Below are 19,882 nucleotides of genomic sequence, written 5' to 3'. Positions count from 1 at the left end.
AAAATTCTTGTTATGCCCGAACGGCGCATGCTCACAATCACGGGATGCTTTTCCGGAGAAACGTCAAACGATGATGGTTGAGGAGAGCATTATGACACAAAATAAAACAGGAATTTTTCGCTCACTTGGGAGCGTGAGAGACAGTTGGAGCAGAATCAAAATAAATCGCTTGCATCTCCCAATCACATTTGGGGTTTACTTTCTTTCATTTGACTCTCGAAGTACATTACAATTGTATGGGTAAATGTCCTTACGGGAAATAATTCGGTGTTGAGCGAAAACTTATCTACCATAGGGGATTTTTTCGAATCGCAATTCGAGGTTGACTAATAGGTACAATGCGTCCGGATGATGATAATGATGATGGCGATCACTCACCCTTCGGTTCCGATTCCTCATGAACGGTGCTTTGTAGGTGGTGTTGTGGCGATGATGCCGGTTGTGGTTTTTGTGTTTCAGCATTATGGCTGAGCCTTGTTGCTGTCTTGGAAACGATCGCTCAGGTGTTTACAATTTTCAATCACTGCTTGAGCGTAGACATCGTAAATGCGTATTTATTCATGTGGGTTTCAACATTTTTTTTATCACTTTAAATAAATACAGACGACCAAATTTTCTTCGTAAGACTCTTAGCTAAATGACCAGAAAATCGAAACAAATTTCTTTATAACCTCACTTCACTCAAAACGATCATGCGAACCTTTTCTTCGTACACCCATCACAGTAGGGCAAATTATCGCTTTCACCTTTAGCCGTGCGGATATCACGTGTTACCTTTTGAATTTGCGCTTTTCCGACACGGGCAATTTCTATCTGCACACTTCCCACTATATACAGCTGAAAACAAATACCGAATCAATCCGCGTAGCGGCCACCCAGCAGCAGCGCTTTCATTCAACGATTTTCTATCAATGAATGCCCGTGACTCACCGATCACTCCCCCCTATTCCTTCTGTTGTATGACCTCTCACTCACGATCCACCTTCTTCCTTTCGCTGCTCAGGTACACCGAATTAGAACCAAATTCCGACCTTGATTTTCGATTCGCTGACGGAGCAGCAGCACTCGGGCCCCGTTACGGCCAGCCGTGGGTTCATCCCAACAAAATGAGAAGAAATTCTCGCTCCCCCTCGGATATTTACGATCCACCCGCCGTTGACCGTGATCGTAGAGCGCGATCGAGTCGAGTGCGGAAACCTTGAACGTGTGAAATTCGCTCCGAGTGGCTGGAATTTTGGCACACTTTTCCGACAGCCAGCAGCAGCAGCAGCGCGTCCGGATTCGTTGGTTTTTCCTTTTTTCGTCGTCGTCGTCGTCGTCGTCGTCGCCGTGCTGACACTTACTCTACAACTAATAATCGACGAGAAGCGCGCAAGAATCGCGGATTTTCGCGTATTTCCTCACACGTACCGAAGAGGACCCAGACTGAGTTTAAAAATAAAATCTTGGCTCTTCGAGTCGGCTTGGGGGTTTAAGGTTTTTCTAGCGCTCGTCGTCCACATCGTCTATGTCGTCGTCGTCGTCATGTATGTCTCATTTCTCGGACAGTACGACGGATGGATGGTGGAGCTGCTTGGTCGTTTGCTTTCAACAATCGCTGTTGATTCGCGTTATTTTATTTAAATATTTGATGTTCAAATGGGAGGAAAATTTGTACACAAAAGCAGTGCTTCGGGTAGGTTGCAGCTTGTCTGCTTGGCGGTGTACTGACCGGGAATGATGATGCTCGCGCCCGCAATAGCAGCGCACGATGAACCGGTACCGATGGGAACTTTGAGCTGAGGAGGATCAGTTGGGAGTGAGCGAGCGAGCGAGCGAGTGAGCGAGTGACCGAACGCAAGCGATCGAAATTGAATGATCAGAGTGATGGTAATAGGGTTGTGGTCAATTGGAAATGCCATGATGGTGGAATTTTTTACGATGACATATGGGAGAGTAACACGTGGGTCGAGGATGGATGGCTGACGTGGGCAGAGAGGTTGGTAAATATTAAGGCGGAAGAAAGGAATGTTGATCAACACTGGCGGTTCCAGGGGGTAAGGGGGGACCTCCCTACTTTTGAGAACAGTGGAGACTATTTTCACGCAGTGATTATGATCAGCACCTGGTCACAGTGATTTTGACCCGAACAGAGGAGAACACCTTTTATCTACTATATATTGAATTATTTTAATATTAATTGGCGTGATAACCCTAATTCGAATCAAGCGTTTAGCTCAGTTTTTTTTTCAATTTAAAGCAAACGGTAAATGAGTATACGCGTATTTCCAAGCACAGTAGAACTTTAATTGACCACGTTTATTCCAATTTTGATTCCATTTGTTCAGTTACGGATATTGATTTGAAAATAACCGATCATGAGACCTTAGTGATTAATGTCTTAGACCATGTTAACGATAACGATAATTTTGTAAAATTGAAGTGCTGGAGGAAATATTCGAAGCAATCAGTTTCCAATCTTGTTGAGAGGAGCGTGGATTTTCCATTCGCGGCCGGTAGCTGAGATGAATCTATAGCTGTTCTTAATAACGCTTTGAAAACGTGTACCAATCAACTAGGTGAGCAAAAGTTTGTTTCTTTGAAAAACTCGAACAGCTGGTACAATTTGGATCTTTTGCGCTTAAACGGAAAAGGGACAAATGGTACAAAAAAAAATTCGGTCAAATTATGACAATCATTGGACTAGGTACACAATCGCGCGTAATAAGTATTCACAATCGATAAAAAAAACTCGTTGTGAATATGTTCAAAGGAAGATCGATCAGCATCAAAACAACAGCAAAGAGTTAGGGAAATTTTTGAAATCTTTATTAAAACCTAGTAATTGCAAACCGCGGAACATTAGAACATTAGAACAGTCAGAACAAGTAATTGCATCAAAGTTTAATGATTATTTTGAAGACAGTGTTGCATTGATTAATCAATCCATTGAATTGGTCGATGAACCTGACAAAATAAAACAGCCAGTTAATAGTAGTTGTAGATTTGAAGATTTTCACCCAATTACATTAGATGAACTTAGAGTTATTTGTTTTTCATTAGGAAAATCCACTGGAATAGATAATGTGAATGCTAGAGTTAGTCAAGCTTGCTTTCATGTCATTGGCCACATCTTGCTGGACCTTATTAATGAACCATTGCAAACTGGACATGTGCCACAAATTTGGAAGAAATCCTTAGTGGTCCCTATTCAATAAGTTGCTGGAACGATTAAAGCCGAAGAGTTTCGTCCCATCAACATGTTGCACACATTATAGAAAATTTTAGAACTTATTGTTAAAGACCAGCTGTTGGAGTATTTAAATAGAAATAGGTTGTTGATACCAGTACAACCGGGATCTGAAACCGCGTTGAATTTGGTATTGCGAGGTGGAAAAATAACTTGGAGTGTAAAGATACGATTGTTGCTGTTTTTTGGATCTTAAACGCGCTTTTAAAACAATTTCTAGGCCCTTATTGTTAAGATCAATCAAGTGCTTTGGAATTACGATCACTGCATTTATATTTATATTACATATTCAAAATGTTCGTTATTTTATAAATTGCTGTTATGGTTCGAGTGACACTTGCCTTTGATAAAAAACACGTCTACTGAGGATTCATATTTATGAAAAAATCATATATCAATGAAACAGTCATCGGTCGTCATTGAAAAGCAATGCAACTATGTTCTGTCAATCTAATTTACTTTTATTGGTTCTGTTGTCTTGTGAATTTTAGCTAAACGGCCTCTTTTCTGATTTTTATCTCTCAATCTATGAAATATACACGAAAACTATGTTGGAACGAAACTTCTAGAACAATATGAGGAACATTATGCCGTACACTACACATTTTTATATCATATGGGTGGAAAATTCGTAGAACAAATACTTTAAAATTCTTTTTTTAAGATATCTTCGAGCATGAAACTAAGTGAAAATTCAATAAAATCACTTCGAATAGTCAACTTTTGGTTACAAAGTTGATACATGACACATTAAACTTTGCTATGAAAGTTGTTACAGCAGCTTTCGTTGTTTCAGTCTCGAGATACAAATATTATAAGCCGTAGGGTAACCAACTGATTTTGGACCCCTAGAGGAAGTGAGGTCACGTTTATGTCAAAATAATATTATTTGTTTATTATTATTATGCAATTTACATGCGGTTGTGTTCGAAAGCTACTCATCTTGGATGTAAAATGTCACTAGATGTTTTATTTATTGATATATACTCGAAAAATAATTCTTTTCACATCATGGTATTCACATATTTTGGACCCTTCCACTTGATTTTGGACAGTGTCCATAATATATTTTGGACACACTGAATGGGAAATAATATATTTTGGACATGCTAAAGTTCTTTCAACCTATGAGCCTAAAATTAATTACGACGGTCACTTCTTCCTATCTCGCATTTGTTAGGTCCGTCTAGGTGGGAAAATTTTCAAAGAAGGTGCCGTAAAACGGGGTCAAATTGATCAGCGGAGTGAATTTGATCGCTGAGTATACCCAATATTGTACTTATGCATAATATTTTTACAATGTATACAAAGATACATTCGTACGCTTAGTAACGAAAAACATGTTACACATGAAAAAATACCTCGAGGAATTTCAGCGATCAATTTTGCCCCGCTGATCAATTACACCCCGTTTTACGGTATGCATAAAAGTTAACCCCCCGTTACTCGCGCTGTTGTACTTTGTACAACACATATGAGTTTTCCATTGCCATTTTGTTGCTGCCAATCGATCTGAAACCAACTTGTATTCCTCAAAAAACTTGTTTTGAACTAAAAAAGCTAAACTTTGATTACAATTAACCCCCAAAATGCGGATAATAGAGAAAATGTAAATGGAAACCGCGTAAACGGTGTCCATACTACGTGGGATTGACTTAATTGGTTACAACATGGAATATCTCGAGATCCTGACCAGATAGAAAGTTACTGTCTTCGGCAAAGTTGTTCAGGAGGTCAAAGCCTATTTCTTAATGTACAATAGTTCAGAATTATCTCACTTCGTGGTGCTAGTATACATGTGAAATTCTCGTGTATAAAATATCTCTAGATCCTGACCAGATAGAAAGTAAATGCCTTCAGCAAAGTTGTTCAGGAAGTCAAGCTCTTTTCGTTGGTGGAGTAGTTCAAAAATTTCACACTACGAGGCGCTAGTATATACGTGTAATTCTCGCATATACAATAGCTCGAGTTCTTGACCAGCTAGAAAGTTACTGTATTGGGCAAACTTGTTCAGGGGGTCAAGACTTTTCGACTGGTAGACAGTAGTTCAGAATTTTCTCACCACGTGGCGTTTGTATACATATACACTTCTCGCATATGATATATCTCGAGATCCAAATAGACCAAATAGAAAGTTACTGTCTTTGAAAAAGTTGTTCAGAAGGTCAAAGCCTATTGCTTGGTGCAGAATAGTTCAGAATTTTCTCACTATGTAGTTCTAGTATACACGTTAAATTCTCTCATATAAAATATCTAGAGAGCATGACAAGATAGAATGTTACTGTCTTGGGCAAAGTTGTTCAGGGGATCAAGGCCTTTTGGCTAGTGGACGGTAGTTCAGAATATTTCACTTCATGGTACTAGTATATACGTGCAATTCTCGCATATGATATATCTCAAGACCTGCTAAAAATGTACTGTAATCGGCAAAGTTGTCCAGGAGATCAAACCCTATCGATGGTGGAAAGTACATAATTTTCTCACTAGGTGACATTGAAAGACACGTGAAATCCTTGCATATAAAATATCTCTGAATGACCCGCATACTAGTGCCACGTAAAGGGAAAATTCTGAATTACTGTACACCAACGAAAAGATCCTAACATCCTGAACAACTTTGCCGAAGACAGTAACTTTCTGTCTGGTCAGGATCTAGAGATATTTTATATGCGAGAATTCCTCATGTATACTAGCGTTGCAAAGTGAGAAAACTCTGAACTTAAGTCCACCAGCAAAAAGGCCTTGACTTCCTGAACAACTTTGCCGAAGACAAAAACTTTTTATATGATCAGGATTTCGAGATATTTTATATGAGAATTTCACGTATATACTAGCACCATATAGTGAAAAAATTCTGAACTATAGGCTTTGAACTCCTGAACAACTTTTTCGAAGACAGTAACTTTCTATCTGGTCAGGATTTCGAGATATATCACATGCGAGAACTTCACATGTATACTAGCGCTATGTAGTGAGTAAATTTTGAACTACTGTCCACCAGCAAAAAGGTTATGATCTCTAGAACTACTTTGGCAAAGACAGTAACTTTCTATCTGGTCAGGATCTCGAGATATTCCATGTTGTAACCAATTAAGTCAGAACCCTCGTAGTATGGACACTAGGGTGCTTCATTCTGAAAAAAGTGATGAATTTCTGATGGGCCACCCTCCAGTTCGATTCATAGCCCCAAAATATGAACCTGTGCAAAAATTGGTAAAGATTGATGAAGGTTTAGAGGTCGCGCCAATGATTTGAAATTTGTATGGGAATTACTGTGGAAGAATTTAAAAAATCGCTTATATCGCTATAACTTTGCTTCTACTTGTCCAAATGTCGAAAAAAATTAGTATGTTATTGCTATGGCAATAAACAAAAAGCCTACAGTTGCTACGCTCAGTTTTGCAGCGTATCAAGAATTATAAAAATGTGAAAAAATGGCAAAATAGGGTAAATTGACAGATGAATATGTACAAGGCAACAACGCCAATTTCATCGCAACAACAACAGGCTTGTTGATCATTGTCATGACAACCACATATTTTTTTTTTCAACGTTTGGACAACTACAACCAAAGTTAGAGCAATGTAAACGAAAATCAATAATTTCCCATACTAATTCACCAAAATCTCCATACAAAATCCAAATCATTGGCGCGACCTCTAAACCTTCATCAATCTTTACCATTTTTTGCACAGGTTCATATTTTGGGGCTATGAATCGAACTGGAGGGTGGCCTATCAAAAATTCATCACTTTTTTCAAAATGAAACACCCTAATGGACACCATTTACGCGGTTTCCATTTACATTTTCTCTATTATCCGCATATTTTGGGGGTTAACTGTAATAAATATTTAGCTTTTTTAGTTCAAAACAAGTTTTTTGAGGAATACTCGTTGATTTCAGATCGATTGGTAGCTCGGCTGCAAAATGGAAATGGAAAACTCACACTGTTGTACAAAGTACAACGCGTGAGTACTCGTGTTACAAAAGTTGGCGCGAGTAACGGAGGAAATATAACATAACATAAGGAAACAACTGATCATACCATAAAAAAAAATCATTCAGAAGTAAATCTTAATACGGAGACCTGACTCTATGCTTGCAGTCCATATTATTTTTTGTATGGGCTGTTCATAAACTACGTAGACGGTTTTTGAGAGATTTCCACCCCCCCCCCCTTCCGTAGAAGACAGTCTCAAACACAAAATTTAAAAAAATTGTATGGACCGTAAACATCTGCCAAGCGCTCCCACCCCCCTAAAGCGTCTACGTAGTTTATGAACAGCCCCTTAGTTAAATGCGTTTGGGAGATAGGAAAACTTTTGTGGAAAACTAGGAACTAGGAAAACTAGGAAAGCCGTTTTTCCCATTTTGAATCGCCTGATAAACAAGAAATATATTTAAAAACAATGAATTCATATAATTTTGATTGATTTACTTACCAATTTAATCAGAAATCTGAGATAATAGCACGATCGACCAACCGGAATTTTTTTTGTCGCTCTTTTGATGATTCTTATTTGATAAGTGTCCAAAATAAGTTGGTAACATTTTTTTACGATCTTTTTTGGACACTTTTCATTTAATGCTTTTTAAATAAAATCTTAAGATGAAATCTTTATTAACACGTGAAATACATCTTCCAATGTCAGATAAACTGATTTGATAAAAAAAATCATTGAATTGTATATTTTAGACCAAATTTAAAACAAGTACACTAACGCCGATTCCTCTTAACAAACGTCGAAACATGAAACTTTTTCGATAACATTTTCTAAAACTGCATAAATTGAGCAATTGTAAGCAATTTGAGGTGAACTAATGATCTTGAGACATAGCAAGTAATTGAAAGAATGTAATTACAACATCAACCCAGATGAATTTGAAGAAACTAGACAGTAAGCGAGGAAAATATATGAAAAGGGTCCAAAATATGTAGGGGTCCAATTCAAGTTGGTTACCCTAAAATACCTTGAAAACATAAAATTAACTAGAAGCACCTCTAAATCAACACCGATTTTGCTGAAAATTTGCACAAAAGTTCAAATTAACATGACGAACAGTAATCACGGTTGACCCGTTACATTCCGAACATTTCGTTTAAAATGAACAGGTCTAACTGCATATAAATGGTTTGAAAGCTATTTGTCGGACAGAACGCAACGAACTGTTATTGATGATTATGTTTCCAGTTCCGAAGGGAATAACCTTGTGCCCCAGGGAAGTGTATTAGGGTCCCTATTATTTATTATGTGTATTAATGACTTGCGACTTGTTTTACGATTTTGCGACATTAATCTTTTTGCAGATGATACTGGATTATTCATTGCAGCTAAGGATTTAGATGATGCCGTTTAACACTTGAATGAAGATTTGCGTTCTCTAAGTAGATGGTTGAAGTATAAGCAGTTGAAATTGAATACAAGTAAAACCACCTACCATAAATTTAGGTAATTTCGCGGAATCGATTAAATGAGAACGTCTCTGTTGTAATTGATGATGAGACTATTGATCGCGTTTAGGAGATTAAATATCTTGGCGTGATTATTGATGACAAATTAAGTTCAACTCTCACATTGACAATGTCATCAAGAAAATTGCCAAGAAGTATGGAATTCTATGTCGATTGAAAAACGATTTAACTATTGCCAGTAAAATACAGCTATACAAATCAATCATCTCTCCTCATCTAGACTTTTGCCCATCCATTTTATTTCTGTCCAATGCAACACAAATATCGAGATTACAGCGCTTGCAGATTAGAATAATGCGTTTGATTTTGAGATGTAATAGATTCACTTCCTCAACTTTATCTAGCATCCTTACAATGGCTGTCGGTGAAGCAAAGAATTGTATATTTGACTATGGTGTTCATTTTTAAAGTAGTTAACGGTTTGCTGTCTCGATATTTGTGTGATCGAATTGAAAGAGGAAGTGACTTTCATAGATATAATACTAGAAACGCGGTTGAAATAAGAACACCGCATTTCTTGACTTGTACTTCACAAAATTCATTATATTTTAAAGGAATAAATGTTTTCAATTCGATGCTTAGACATTCAAACGTTCAGCAACACTTAGAATTTAAAATACACTGCATTTCACACGTTAAAACTGTCTTTTGAACAGTTATCCAGTGACTGTTTTTTTATGAATTGACAAATTATGTATCATGACGAAGTTATCTCTAACGGATTATTTTATATGGATAGCTCTCATAACGACTTTTTTTTAATAATTATTGTAGCACTGCAAAAACTTTTTCTGTTCGCCACGATGGTGATGATGGATTTTTAATATTTGATTTAATAGTAGATTAATAAAAAAAAGGTAGTCTACAAAGGTTTCAGCCACGCACGCGTATTAAGAATATAGAGGACTGAATTTAACATTTTATAAAAAAAAAATGCAATTTTGAAGCTTATTTCGAAGAAACTTTGAGTTAGTAGTAAGTTTTCTGGCAAATGTTGGGGGTTCGTGAGCATTCCTGACATTGATGAAAATTATAATAACATCAGATTGCGGGGTTGCTAGTGTAACAGAATGTTTTGTTGTTCATTAACTCTTGATCGCTTGTAATACTGTTGAATATTTCAGGTGTAACTGTAACCAGTTCGATTTTGTTTGCAAACCTGGTTAAAATGTCATATTTAATTATCCTAAAGATAAATCGTCCAGCTCAAACCTTTGTAGGGGTAAGAGGTGGGACCATCATCATCATCAATGCATCACTTTGTGCTTAGCAGTTATTTCTATACTTTTATTTAATTTGTAACATTTGTATATTTTTCATGTCCAAGATGCATTTTTTTTCAGATATTTTATATTTTGCTAAAGTTCAGAAACATAAATGGCCTCACGGACTGAATAAAGAAATAAAAATAAATGAAAATTGGACTTTGAAACTGTTCTAGACATTTTAACTTGAATTATTGGAGATCTGAGATCTTTTTTGAGATTTTAAGTGAAGATCATTAAGACTGTTGGACCATAGTGATTATTTCTGATGTATTTTGGGCGAATAAATATTGTACTCCAATCATTAATGCAACACTTTCTTTTGTGTACAATTTTTTATTGCATGCTTTGACAAAAAACTATGGGAGTGACACAAAATTATAGATTTCGGAAATCGATGTCCGACGCCATTTTGAAATCAAAGGGGTGGCCTTTGGTTTCAGAAAAAACTGTCAAATACCCCACAATATGGATTTTTTCCGAACCGGGATGACATGTAGATGGCGAAAATCGATGTCCGCCGTCATTTTGAAATCCAAGATGGCGGATAGAGTATTTGATTTTTCTTGTCTATAATGGGGAATTTTCAGAGACACCAGTTGATGATGATGATCGGAGATTACCGCTATGATCATGATCTGTAATACAAATGATAATTGCATTATCGTTTCCAGAACTGTCCGTTGTGATTTTTCGGTTTGTACTTATCATGAGAGTACCCAAAATAAGAATGGAATTATCTTTATCAGAATCGGTGATTTTGATTCTCTGGGACGAAAAGTGCTTGTTGAATGTTGTCGTCAGAGTTGCGACCTATCACAATCACGATCGCCAAACAGCTGATGGTAGTAACGCTTTGTACATTCATATCAATGTGCTCGTCGAAGCTCTCTCCATGACCATCCATCAAGTTGACGAAAGAAGTAAAAAGCAACTGGTGAATGTGGTCTTCTGTTGTGATCCATCACCGATCTGGTCATTCCCGACAATCACGACACTCATCTGTGCTCGTTTTGAAGCAGTTGCTGCTTTGCTTGCTTATGTGAGTGTGTTGGTGAGTGAGCCCAACTGCTTCAGTTTCATGTTGCCTACTTTGTTTGTAACTCACACAGTCGCGCCTGCCGAGACGAACTTGGACTGCGTGTAACCCGTCCCGTCAGCCTGACGAGCTTTCCGTTGAAAATAAAATGGCTTAAGCGCCACTCGCAAGGGAGACCATTTACAAATTTTGAGGTTGCCCGACCGTATGAGACCTTGTAGGATTAGGTTTCTATTTTTCCCAAATTTTGGGCGGAAACCGAGTTGGCTGACTAGAGCTATTCGATTAGAAAAAGTATGTTATAAATAGTGAAGTAAATGCAACTGAGAAGAAAATGCTGCAAATAAAACGCCCGGGCCAAGGTTAACCAATGCGAGTGGTAATCATCACAGGCCAAGACTCTACTTTCACCCTGAGACAACCCGTGTTAGATTTGGAAGTTTTCCAGTTGGTTTCGGAGCCAACCTCTCCAGTAAAAACCTCAAAAGAGAAAAAAACTACAGCGGAAAAAAAAAGACCGGTGACATGAAAATCTTCCAAACAGATTCACTATCTCATCAAGGCAGATCTATAACAACCTTTTTTGGCATAACGAAATTACAGGACTTTATTGCATATTTGCCTATCCAAAACCAAAGAGAGCTTTATTCCTTAAATGTGTATTGTCTAGTCTACTTACAGGCGCGAAAGTTCATGTTATGTTCATTTTGTTTGCTTTGTCTACCTACTGCCTAATTGCGAAGACAACAAATCAAGAAGACTGGCAACTCTTCCATTTTCTCATACAAACGCTATGAGACAGGTACAATCGCGTCATCTGCCGCTCAAAGGTAAATGCTTCGAACGAATTTGATAGCAAAGATTACATCCTCAGAAGAAGGGTTTGTGTATTTGCTCATTTTTCTATGCGTTGCTTCCACCTTCACTCAAGTGCAGCGCTACTGTATCTGTCGCTTGGATTCTGGCAAAGTTGCCAGTCTTCTTGGTTTGTTGTCTTCGCTAATTACCTCTACCTTTCCCTCTTTATCTACCTGTCTATCGAGCGTGTGTGTGTTGGGTTATGTTCTAGTAGGTTTCATCCTCCTGTGCGTGTTCAAACGGCTCTCCTTTGGATAATCGTGACAACGGTTAGAATGTGTACGCCTCGCAAGACCGGAAAAGTGCTACGGTTGCGGGCTCTCAAGTTTCAAGTCAACATGCGCATGGACGAAACATTTCCCAAGGGATTCATTCAGTACTCACGGACCATTTATGCTGCAATACAGATGACGGCGATGCGGTGGATGAACGGAAGGGGTTGGCGGTGAATCATCCGGTGCCTTTCCTTCACGAATACAGGTGGAAAATGCTGCAGATGAACGCGTTGGTCGGTTTAGAAACTCCCGATGCTACTTAGCGTCGACACGTGGCTTGTGTGACGCAGTACGATCGCTGATCGCGCTTTGGTCGTCCCCAAAAAGATGATCGCGGGTTTTGTTACTAATGTGGCCGTTTCGCCCTGCCTAGGGCGCGTTTCTAACGGTCGCGGCCCTCTTCCGGCGTACCCCGGGTTACCTTCGAAACCGATGGTGGGGTCAGAAATCACGTCACTAGCTGAATGAGTGGTGTGTCGGGCGTGCACAACCTTCGCCCCGAATCTGTATAAAGAAAAACCGTTGCACAAGCACGTGTTAAGCCTCTATCGCACAAACCAGAAATTGTCACCAGTTTTACCTTCTTCCTCCAAAATCACTACACACGCTTAACACAGCGCTCGGAACGAATAATGCCTATCGAAATAACTAATGGGAAACGATTCTTAAATTTTACTAATTAGAAAGAACCTCATGTCACTTCTACCTTACTAAACACACCACGGCGCGAGATTACGGGTGGACCACTCCTGCCTCTTCCACTGATCAGTCCAAAGTGATCGATAAATTCTTGGGGATCCTCAAATTAAACGCATTATCGTAATCTTCGGCACCGGAAATCACGTAAATCTAACGAAGTTAGATATTCGTGTTACAACGAAAATTGTTCTCATGCTCTCATCAATTGCATCCCCCGCTATCGGCATCTTGCTCTAACAAACAACTCCAATCATCCAATTCGCTGCTCGGCTCAAAATTCAGGGATAGGAGAGAAATTCGAGAAAGGTTAACAAATCATCAAAGGATCCGTACCGGGTCGATGTACGTACGCGCTAAACGACGATCGAGCAACCTACCGCTAGAGTCGGTGTATAATGAGTCACGCCAAGAGTGAAGCCAAGTCTACCTATTGAACTGTCAAACCGGCTACCTATCGTGCAAAGTAAACAAACATTACGATGCTATGAAAGGTCCACGAAAGGTATCGCAATAAAATATAAAATATAATCGAAGAAATGATCATAAACACGCAGTGAGCATTAAATTGTCATGGGATACGTTTGGTAACGATCAGTAATGAGAATTTCTACTATTTTTTTTGTTAAGATGATTGGACAAAATCACTAATAGAATGATTTACAACAGTCGCTATTTTTTTTCTCGCTAAAAGTCATTTGAAGTTAATTTAGAAGTCCTCTGTTGCCAAGTGAAAAGAAAGGGAATCTTTCGAAAACCGTGATGCGAGTTCAACTGTTTTTCTCTTGGCGTGACTCATTATACACCGACTCTACCTACCGCCTGCTTGCAGCAATTGGACATGAATACCACCCCGGTTCTCACTACTGAACTAGAACTCATTTACAATTTCATTATGTCAAGTGGTGGATATCTACTTCACTCTCGAATTCATTACCTACTAATAGAATTCACTCAACGACAGCGGTGATTATTTATGAGATTTATTTTAAATTCATGTTCCTAACAAATATTGATGAAAATTGAATTCAGAAGTATGGTACTCGTTACATGCGTATTGTTTGTTTTCATTTTCTTCTGTCGTTTCGCTTTTTCTCATGATCGTACTGCAGAAGTCTTCACTGTTTTCGTTGTGCTTTTCATCATCAGCAGCGAGTGTAACGTTTTACTTGTGAGCAGCGACCATTACTGGTGATTGTTGTTTGCCATGCCTCTAACTCTCACTGCGTGACAAAACGATCAGGTCGTCAGGTTTGTGCTTCAAAAATGCAGTCAAAGCGTGCCGTGACCGCTATAAGACGCGTTTGTTTTCGGTCGCTGGAGTTGTCGGTTCTGATTTCGGCGTTGTTGATTCGGCCGGTGTTGAGCTGGCGTTGAGGCTTACAGACTGTGAACTGGCGAACTGATGCCGTTGTGTCGCGAGTGATTGGTGATGGAAAGCGGACGCAATACTTTTTTCTCTACTGAGATCCCTCTAGTTGGAGCAGCTAGAGTGTGTTCCGTGGTTGATGGGGCTTTACGCTGCTGTGTCAGGAACGAAAGGTGAGAGTACTGTTTTTAACACCGGTCGAAGAAGTAGCAGCAGCATATCTATGGGAGCTCTTCGAAATCATCGTTATGCCATGGATTCCTTTGGATGTGGTTCACCGAAATGGTTTTTGGTCCTTCATACAATGGCAGGTTGATTACAATTAGAGGCTATTAAACTTGATCAAGTCGAACAGCGAGGATAAAGGGTGATACGGTCAAAATTTGGTCAATATCAACTTGACGTATTTATTTCAATTTTGCATTTAAAAAACCTGAACACCCCTCATTTTGAAGGTGTGTGTGTGTGTAGAATGTTGCTCCTATTTTGATTTTGGAATTCACTCTTCAGTTGTCAAAATGCCGTCCAAGCAAGAAGAGCAGCGTATCAAAATTTTGCTCACGCATTGCGAAAATCCGAGCTACTCGCACGCAAAGTTGGCAAAATCGCTAAAAGTTGCCAAATCAACCGTTACAAATGTAATTAAAGTGTTTGGGGAACGTTTGTCGACAGCCAGGAAGTCTGAATCGGGGGGAAATCGAAAACCGGAAGCCGCTGAGACGACAAAGAGAGTTGCCGGTTGTTTCAAGCGAAACCCTAACCTCTCTCTCCGAGATGCCGCAAATAAGCTGGGTGTATCGTTTACAACCGTGCATCGAGCCAAAAAACGAGCCGGACTATCGACTTACAAGAAGGTAGTGACTCCAAATCGCGATGATAAACAAAATACGACGGCCAAAGCGCGATCCTGGAGGCTGTACACGACGATGCTGACGAAGTTTGACTGCGTGGTAATGGACGACGAAACCTACGTCAAAGCCGACTACAAGCAGCTTCTGGGACAGGAGTTTTATACGGCAAAAGGACTTTCCCCTTCCTTTAGCAGATGTTTTAAAGCACATGAAACTGTCAAAGTTCGCAAAGAAATATCTGGTTTGGCAAGCCATCTGTACCTGTGGCTTGAAAAACAGCATTTTCATAGCTTCCGGGACTGTCAACCAAGAAATTTACGTGAAAGAGTGTTTGAATAAACGTCTGCTGCCTTTCCTGAAGAAACACGGTTGTTCCGTACTGTTTTGGCCGGATTTGGCATCTTGCCATTACGGTAAAAAGGCCATGGAGTGGTACGCCGCCAACAACGTGCAGGTGGTTCCCAAGGACAAGAACCCTCCCAACACGCCAGAGCTCCGCCCAATTGAGAAATACTGGGCTATTGTCAAGCGGAACCTAAAGAAGACCAAAAAAACTGCTAAGGGCGAGCAGCAGTTCAAGGCAAACTGGCTTTCTGCGGCGAAGAAGGTGGACAAGGTGGCTGTACAAAATCTGATGGCAGGGGTCAAGCGTAAGGCCCGGCAATTCGGATTTGGAAAAGCGGAAGCCTAACTGAATATTTTTCCTGAATTTTATACTAATTGAACTTGAAAAAGAAATTTAATTTGATTTTTTAAATAAACGATTTTACCGATTTACACGCGTTTTACCTTGACCAAATTTTGACCGTATCACCCTTTAGTCCACAGTCTACCGACAGTTGTCTTGCTACAGTGAGTGGTAGTTCCATATCATCATGAACTCTCATCGAATTTAATACAATTAATGGAATGGTTGGTACGTGAGGTCCCCATTCTTTATGTTTTAGAGGACTCAAAACTCAAAAAAAAAAAAACTCGAGATATTTGAGTTGAGACGTCTACCCAATTTTGTACGCTGCACAGTAGGTCTGGCTGCTTTAATGATTGTGTTACATATCTAATGTGCCAAAAACATTAATATTGTCATGAAAAATGGTAGACGAACGTCTATCATTTTCGAGGATTCTTTCATGAATTGGCTGTGAATGTGTAGATTAGATTATACTCATGTTTTAAGGTTATGAATCAAACTGGAGGGTGGCCCAAAGAAATCTTACGCATCAGCTGAGCGTCCCCCGTTTTTTTTTTAATTTCATAATAGCAGATTCTTTGTTTATGGATAGCAATATTAAGGACATTTGAGGAAAATCTTGGAAAGATTACTCAATCTATGAGTGACTTGCGTTATTGCGAATTTGAGTAAGCTGAACTCAAAAACTTAGTGAGATAAAACGGTCGGGATAATTTTCCCTATTGTATGGCCGATTAAACCACTTAAAATTGAGTTTCATTCACTCAAATTCCCAATCACGTAGACTGAGGAAAAATTTTAATCAATATTCCTCATATTTGAGCAGATTTTTGAGGAAAAGCGAGGAAAATTTTATTCAGTCTATGAGGGAGCTACGTTTTTGAGTGAAAACCATTAAATTTTAAGTTGATCTTATCGGCCGTGTACGAATGCAACTGAAACTTGAGTTCCGTTTACTCAATACAAGTAAACTTCGATATAACATACCCTCGATATAACGTACCCTCGATATAGCGTCACTCGATATAAGATACATTTTACCTCGATATAAGATACACCTTTCAAAATTATTTTTTTATTTTTATTATCATCAGAATTAGTGTTTCAAGATTCAAGAACAATAGATTATAAGTCCAAATTGACCGTCCAGAGACCTCGCATAGGGGAGGTGCAGGTATTGAAAGTCTGCAGGGGCTGTGCACTAATTACATTTAGTGATTTTCCAGCTCCAACTAATTTTAAATTAATGCGCACCCATAATAAAAACTATGAGAGTTTATAGAATGGAACACTGTCAAATGTCTATTGAATGAATGCGTATTCCATCGAAGTAGCGACAAATTAAGCAACTTAGAGATATAAGCGACCAAGTAGAGAATATCAGCAGAGCCGCTGTGATATTCATGTCAGTGATATTTAGTTTGACACTGGAAAACTGAATTTCACTTCAAGAGACTCATAAAATTCAGCATTTTGATGGAATTGAATCGATATTAACGTTTTCAAACACTGGTTTATAGGGGACGGAATGAGGTATTTAGCTTTCCACACTCGGTAATGGCGGCCTTCGTGTGCATGAAAAGGGCCCTTCATTATTGGTTTTTCACAGCTGCTGGATGTAATACGCTCAGAGATGCCAGATTTTTTTTTTTCAGAAGTCTGCGAAAAATGTCTGTGAATTTCAGAAATGTCTGTGAATTTCAGAAATGTATAAAATTAGCAGCAGTTTTGCATGTGACGGGGGGTGGTGGTGGTTATGAAAAAGATGCGAAATTTTAAATATCAGTAAAAGTCATGTTCGAGCAGAAACGACCTGCTTTTAACGAATTGAACCTAATTGGAGTTTGAAATGCATCCATTTACACTGTATACGTTGAAAGTTTTTAAAATTTTCCCTTGATTACAAAAGTCTGTAAATATCTGTAAAAAAACTAAAAAGCCTGTAAATATCTGTAAAAAAACTAAAAAGCCTGTAAATATCTGTGAAAAAAACTAAAAAGTCTGTAACGATTCTCCGGTTATGGTTGAATTCGTCATCAACTGACGAGCATCCATATGACTGTCCTCTAAATAAAGGATGATAATTATTTGAAAATTGGCTGTACAACATACAGTGCTTAGAGGATATCAGTTTAATAATAGGATGCCTTGCAAATGCTTAAAATTGGTTTGATAGTTCGTTTGTTTATATTTCCATATTGAATAGCCAGGAACAGCCATTCCATCATGGATACACAATCTTTTGTTGGTAGAGGAAACTTCCTCCACCACGAAATAGACAATCTTCGGTTCCTATGCTTTACATAATCGTTTTGGAGGATTTGCGTTATGGGGATGAATCAGTACAATATGCATTTCAATTTGGGATGACAATCATTCTACAGAGAGCATTACGTATTTCAACTGAGGTCCATTCGCTTCTCGTATCAATGTTCATCCTGTATTCGAGAGGAGCATCATCTGATTATAAAGCAATCGTCGTCCGGTTGCAGCTATCATTCGAAAAAGCATTTTCGATGTTTCGATTCGAATGGTCTGAGGTTTCATTCGAACAGAGCATGGTTTTTTGGTACAGTGTAAGAGAAGAGGAGACAATACGGAGACGAAAATTAACCACTTTTCTGTCAAACGCGAACCAGCTCGTGATTGGTCGATTTGAAGTGCGTAAGATAGATATAGAGATAGAGATAGATAGAGATAGATATAGATATAGATAGAAATAGAAATAGAAATAAAAGAGTAAGACGTCTCCTCTTCCCTTTAGTTATACATGTAGGACCAGTGGCTTAGACACATTCATTCAAAGTTTAAATCAGATCGAAACAAATTCACAAAAATGGCTCCGAAAATTCCCAAAGAATTATCTTGTAAGAAAACAATGAAACGTTCCGTTGTTGTTTTAACCGACAAAGTAAAAATAATTCAGGATGCAGATCAAGGCATGTCCATAAAATCAATAATGCATAAATACAACATAAAATCGCGAGCGACAGTTTATCTCCGACGGGGTTTCCATTTGTGCAAGAAAAATATGATTTTTTTTTAAGCAAGGCTGTTTTGCACTTTTAGGTTGAACAATATTACCAAAATATGCTATATTTTCTTATAATTTATCTGAATAATGAAAAATGAAATGTGTTTCTTAATTTAAAAATCATGCTTACAATTCGATATAACATACATTCGTGAAATCAAAATGTATGTTATATCGAAGTTTACCTGTATCGCTAAATCCCTAAGAGGAAGAGGTGACAATTGGCTTCTTCCTCTTTTATTTCTATCTCTATCTCTATCTTTATCACGTTTGACAGAAAAGTGGTTCATTTTCGCCCCCGTATTGTCACCTCTTAGGTAAATCCATGTTTACTAATGCACGTCCAGTGAGATAAACACAAAATCGAGTTTAGTTTACTCATAATCTCCAAAAGAGTGTGAACTTAGCGATGAGGAAATTTGCTTATATGGTTGACAGGGATAGAGTCCTCTGGATTTATGAGTAAACTAATCTCAAATTTGGGTCTATCTCATTGGCCGTGTAGGTTGAGTATAATCTACTTGAATTTGGGTAAATGTCATATACACTCGTACAATTTTGTTTAAGATTTACACTGAAAACGAAACTAACTCAGAGAGTGAGTTAGTTTTACTCATTTATGAGTAACTGTTACTCATTCGAAAGGAGAAATTTCTAAAAGCGTAAGTCACTCACACCATGAGAAACCTACACGGTAACTGCAAAAAAAAGCTGTTTTATGACTAATTGACAATATGACAATTTTACGTATTTATGAGTAATTGCTAGTACAAAAATTAATTAAAGTTTTTCATTTATGAGTAACAGATACACACAAGACGTGTTAAAGATACACTTATGTTTGGGTCTTTTTTCCTCGAATATCCATACTTTATAATCAAAATTTAGTCCTTTATTGTATTTTTTTTTTGCGTATTTTGCGGTTTTCGTGTACGTTTTTAGAGATTTCTCCATACGAAAGAATAAAACTGACTCACTCTCTGAGTATGATTCGTTTACAGTGTAAATATCCAAAATTTTGGTGAAAATGAAAAAAAACTAAACTGAATTTGAATAGTATTTTTCGACCGTACATACATGTTGCACCGGTAATACAACAGA

At 38.3% G+C, this 19,882-nt stretch overlaps 1 protein-coding gene across 10 annotated transcripts in view; it reads right to left on the bottom strand.

The window, feature by feature from the left end:
• Positions 1-19,882, bottom strand: part of Ca-beta (Ca2+-channel-protein-beta-subunit) — a 544,248-nt gene that overhangs the window by 180,450 nt on the left and 343,916 nt on the right. Inside the window, exon 1 of one of the 10 annotated variants that reach the window (XM_065227506.1) lies at positions 379-484. The exons of the other annotated variants lie outside the window; for them this stretch is intronic. Within the exon in view, the coding sequence (XP_065083578.1) occupies positions 379-462 (84 nt within the window). The 5' untranslated portion in view covers positions 463-484. Of the gene's footprint in view, positions 1-378; positions 485-19,882 lie in introns of those variants that run through there. 10 annotated transcript variants of the gene reach the window in all.

Source organism: Ochlerotatus camptorhynchus, unplaced genomic scaffold (assembly GCF_037179485.1).
Source record: "Ochlerotatus camptorhynchus isolate MF236.1 unplaced genomic scaffold, CSIRO-AGI_Acam_v1.1 ptg000274l, whole genome shotgun sequence".
In the NCBI taxonomy this organism is placed as follows: Eukaryota; Metazoa; Arthropoda; class Insecta; order Diptera; family Culicidae; genus Ochlerotatus; species Ochlerotatus camptorhynchus.
This window is presented reverse-complemented; position numbering and strand designations above follow the sequence as displayed.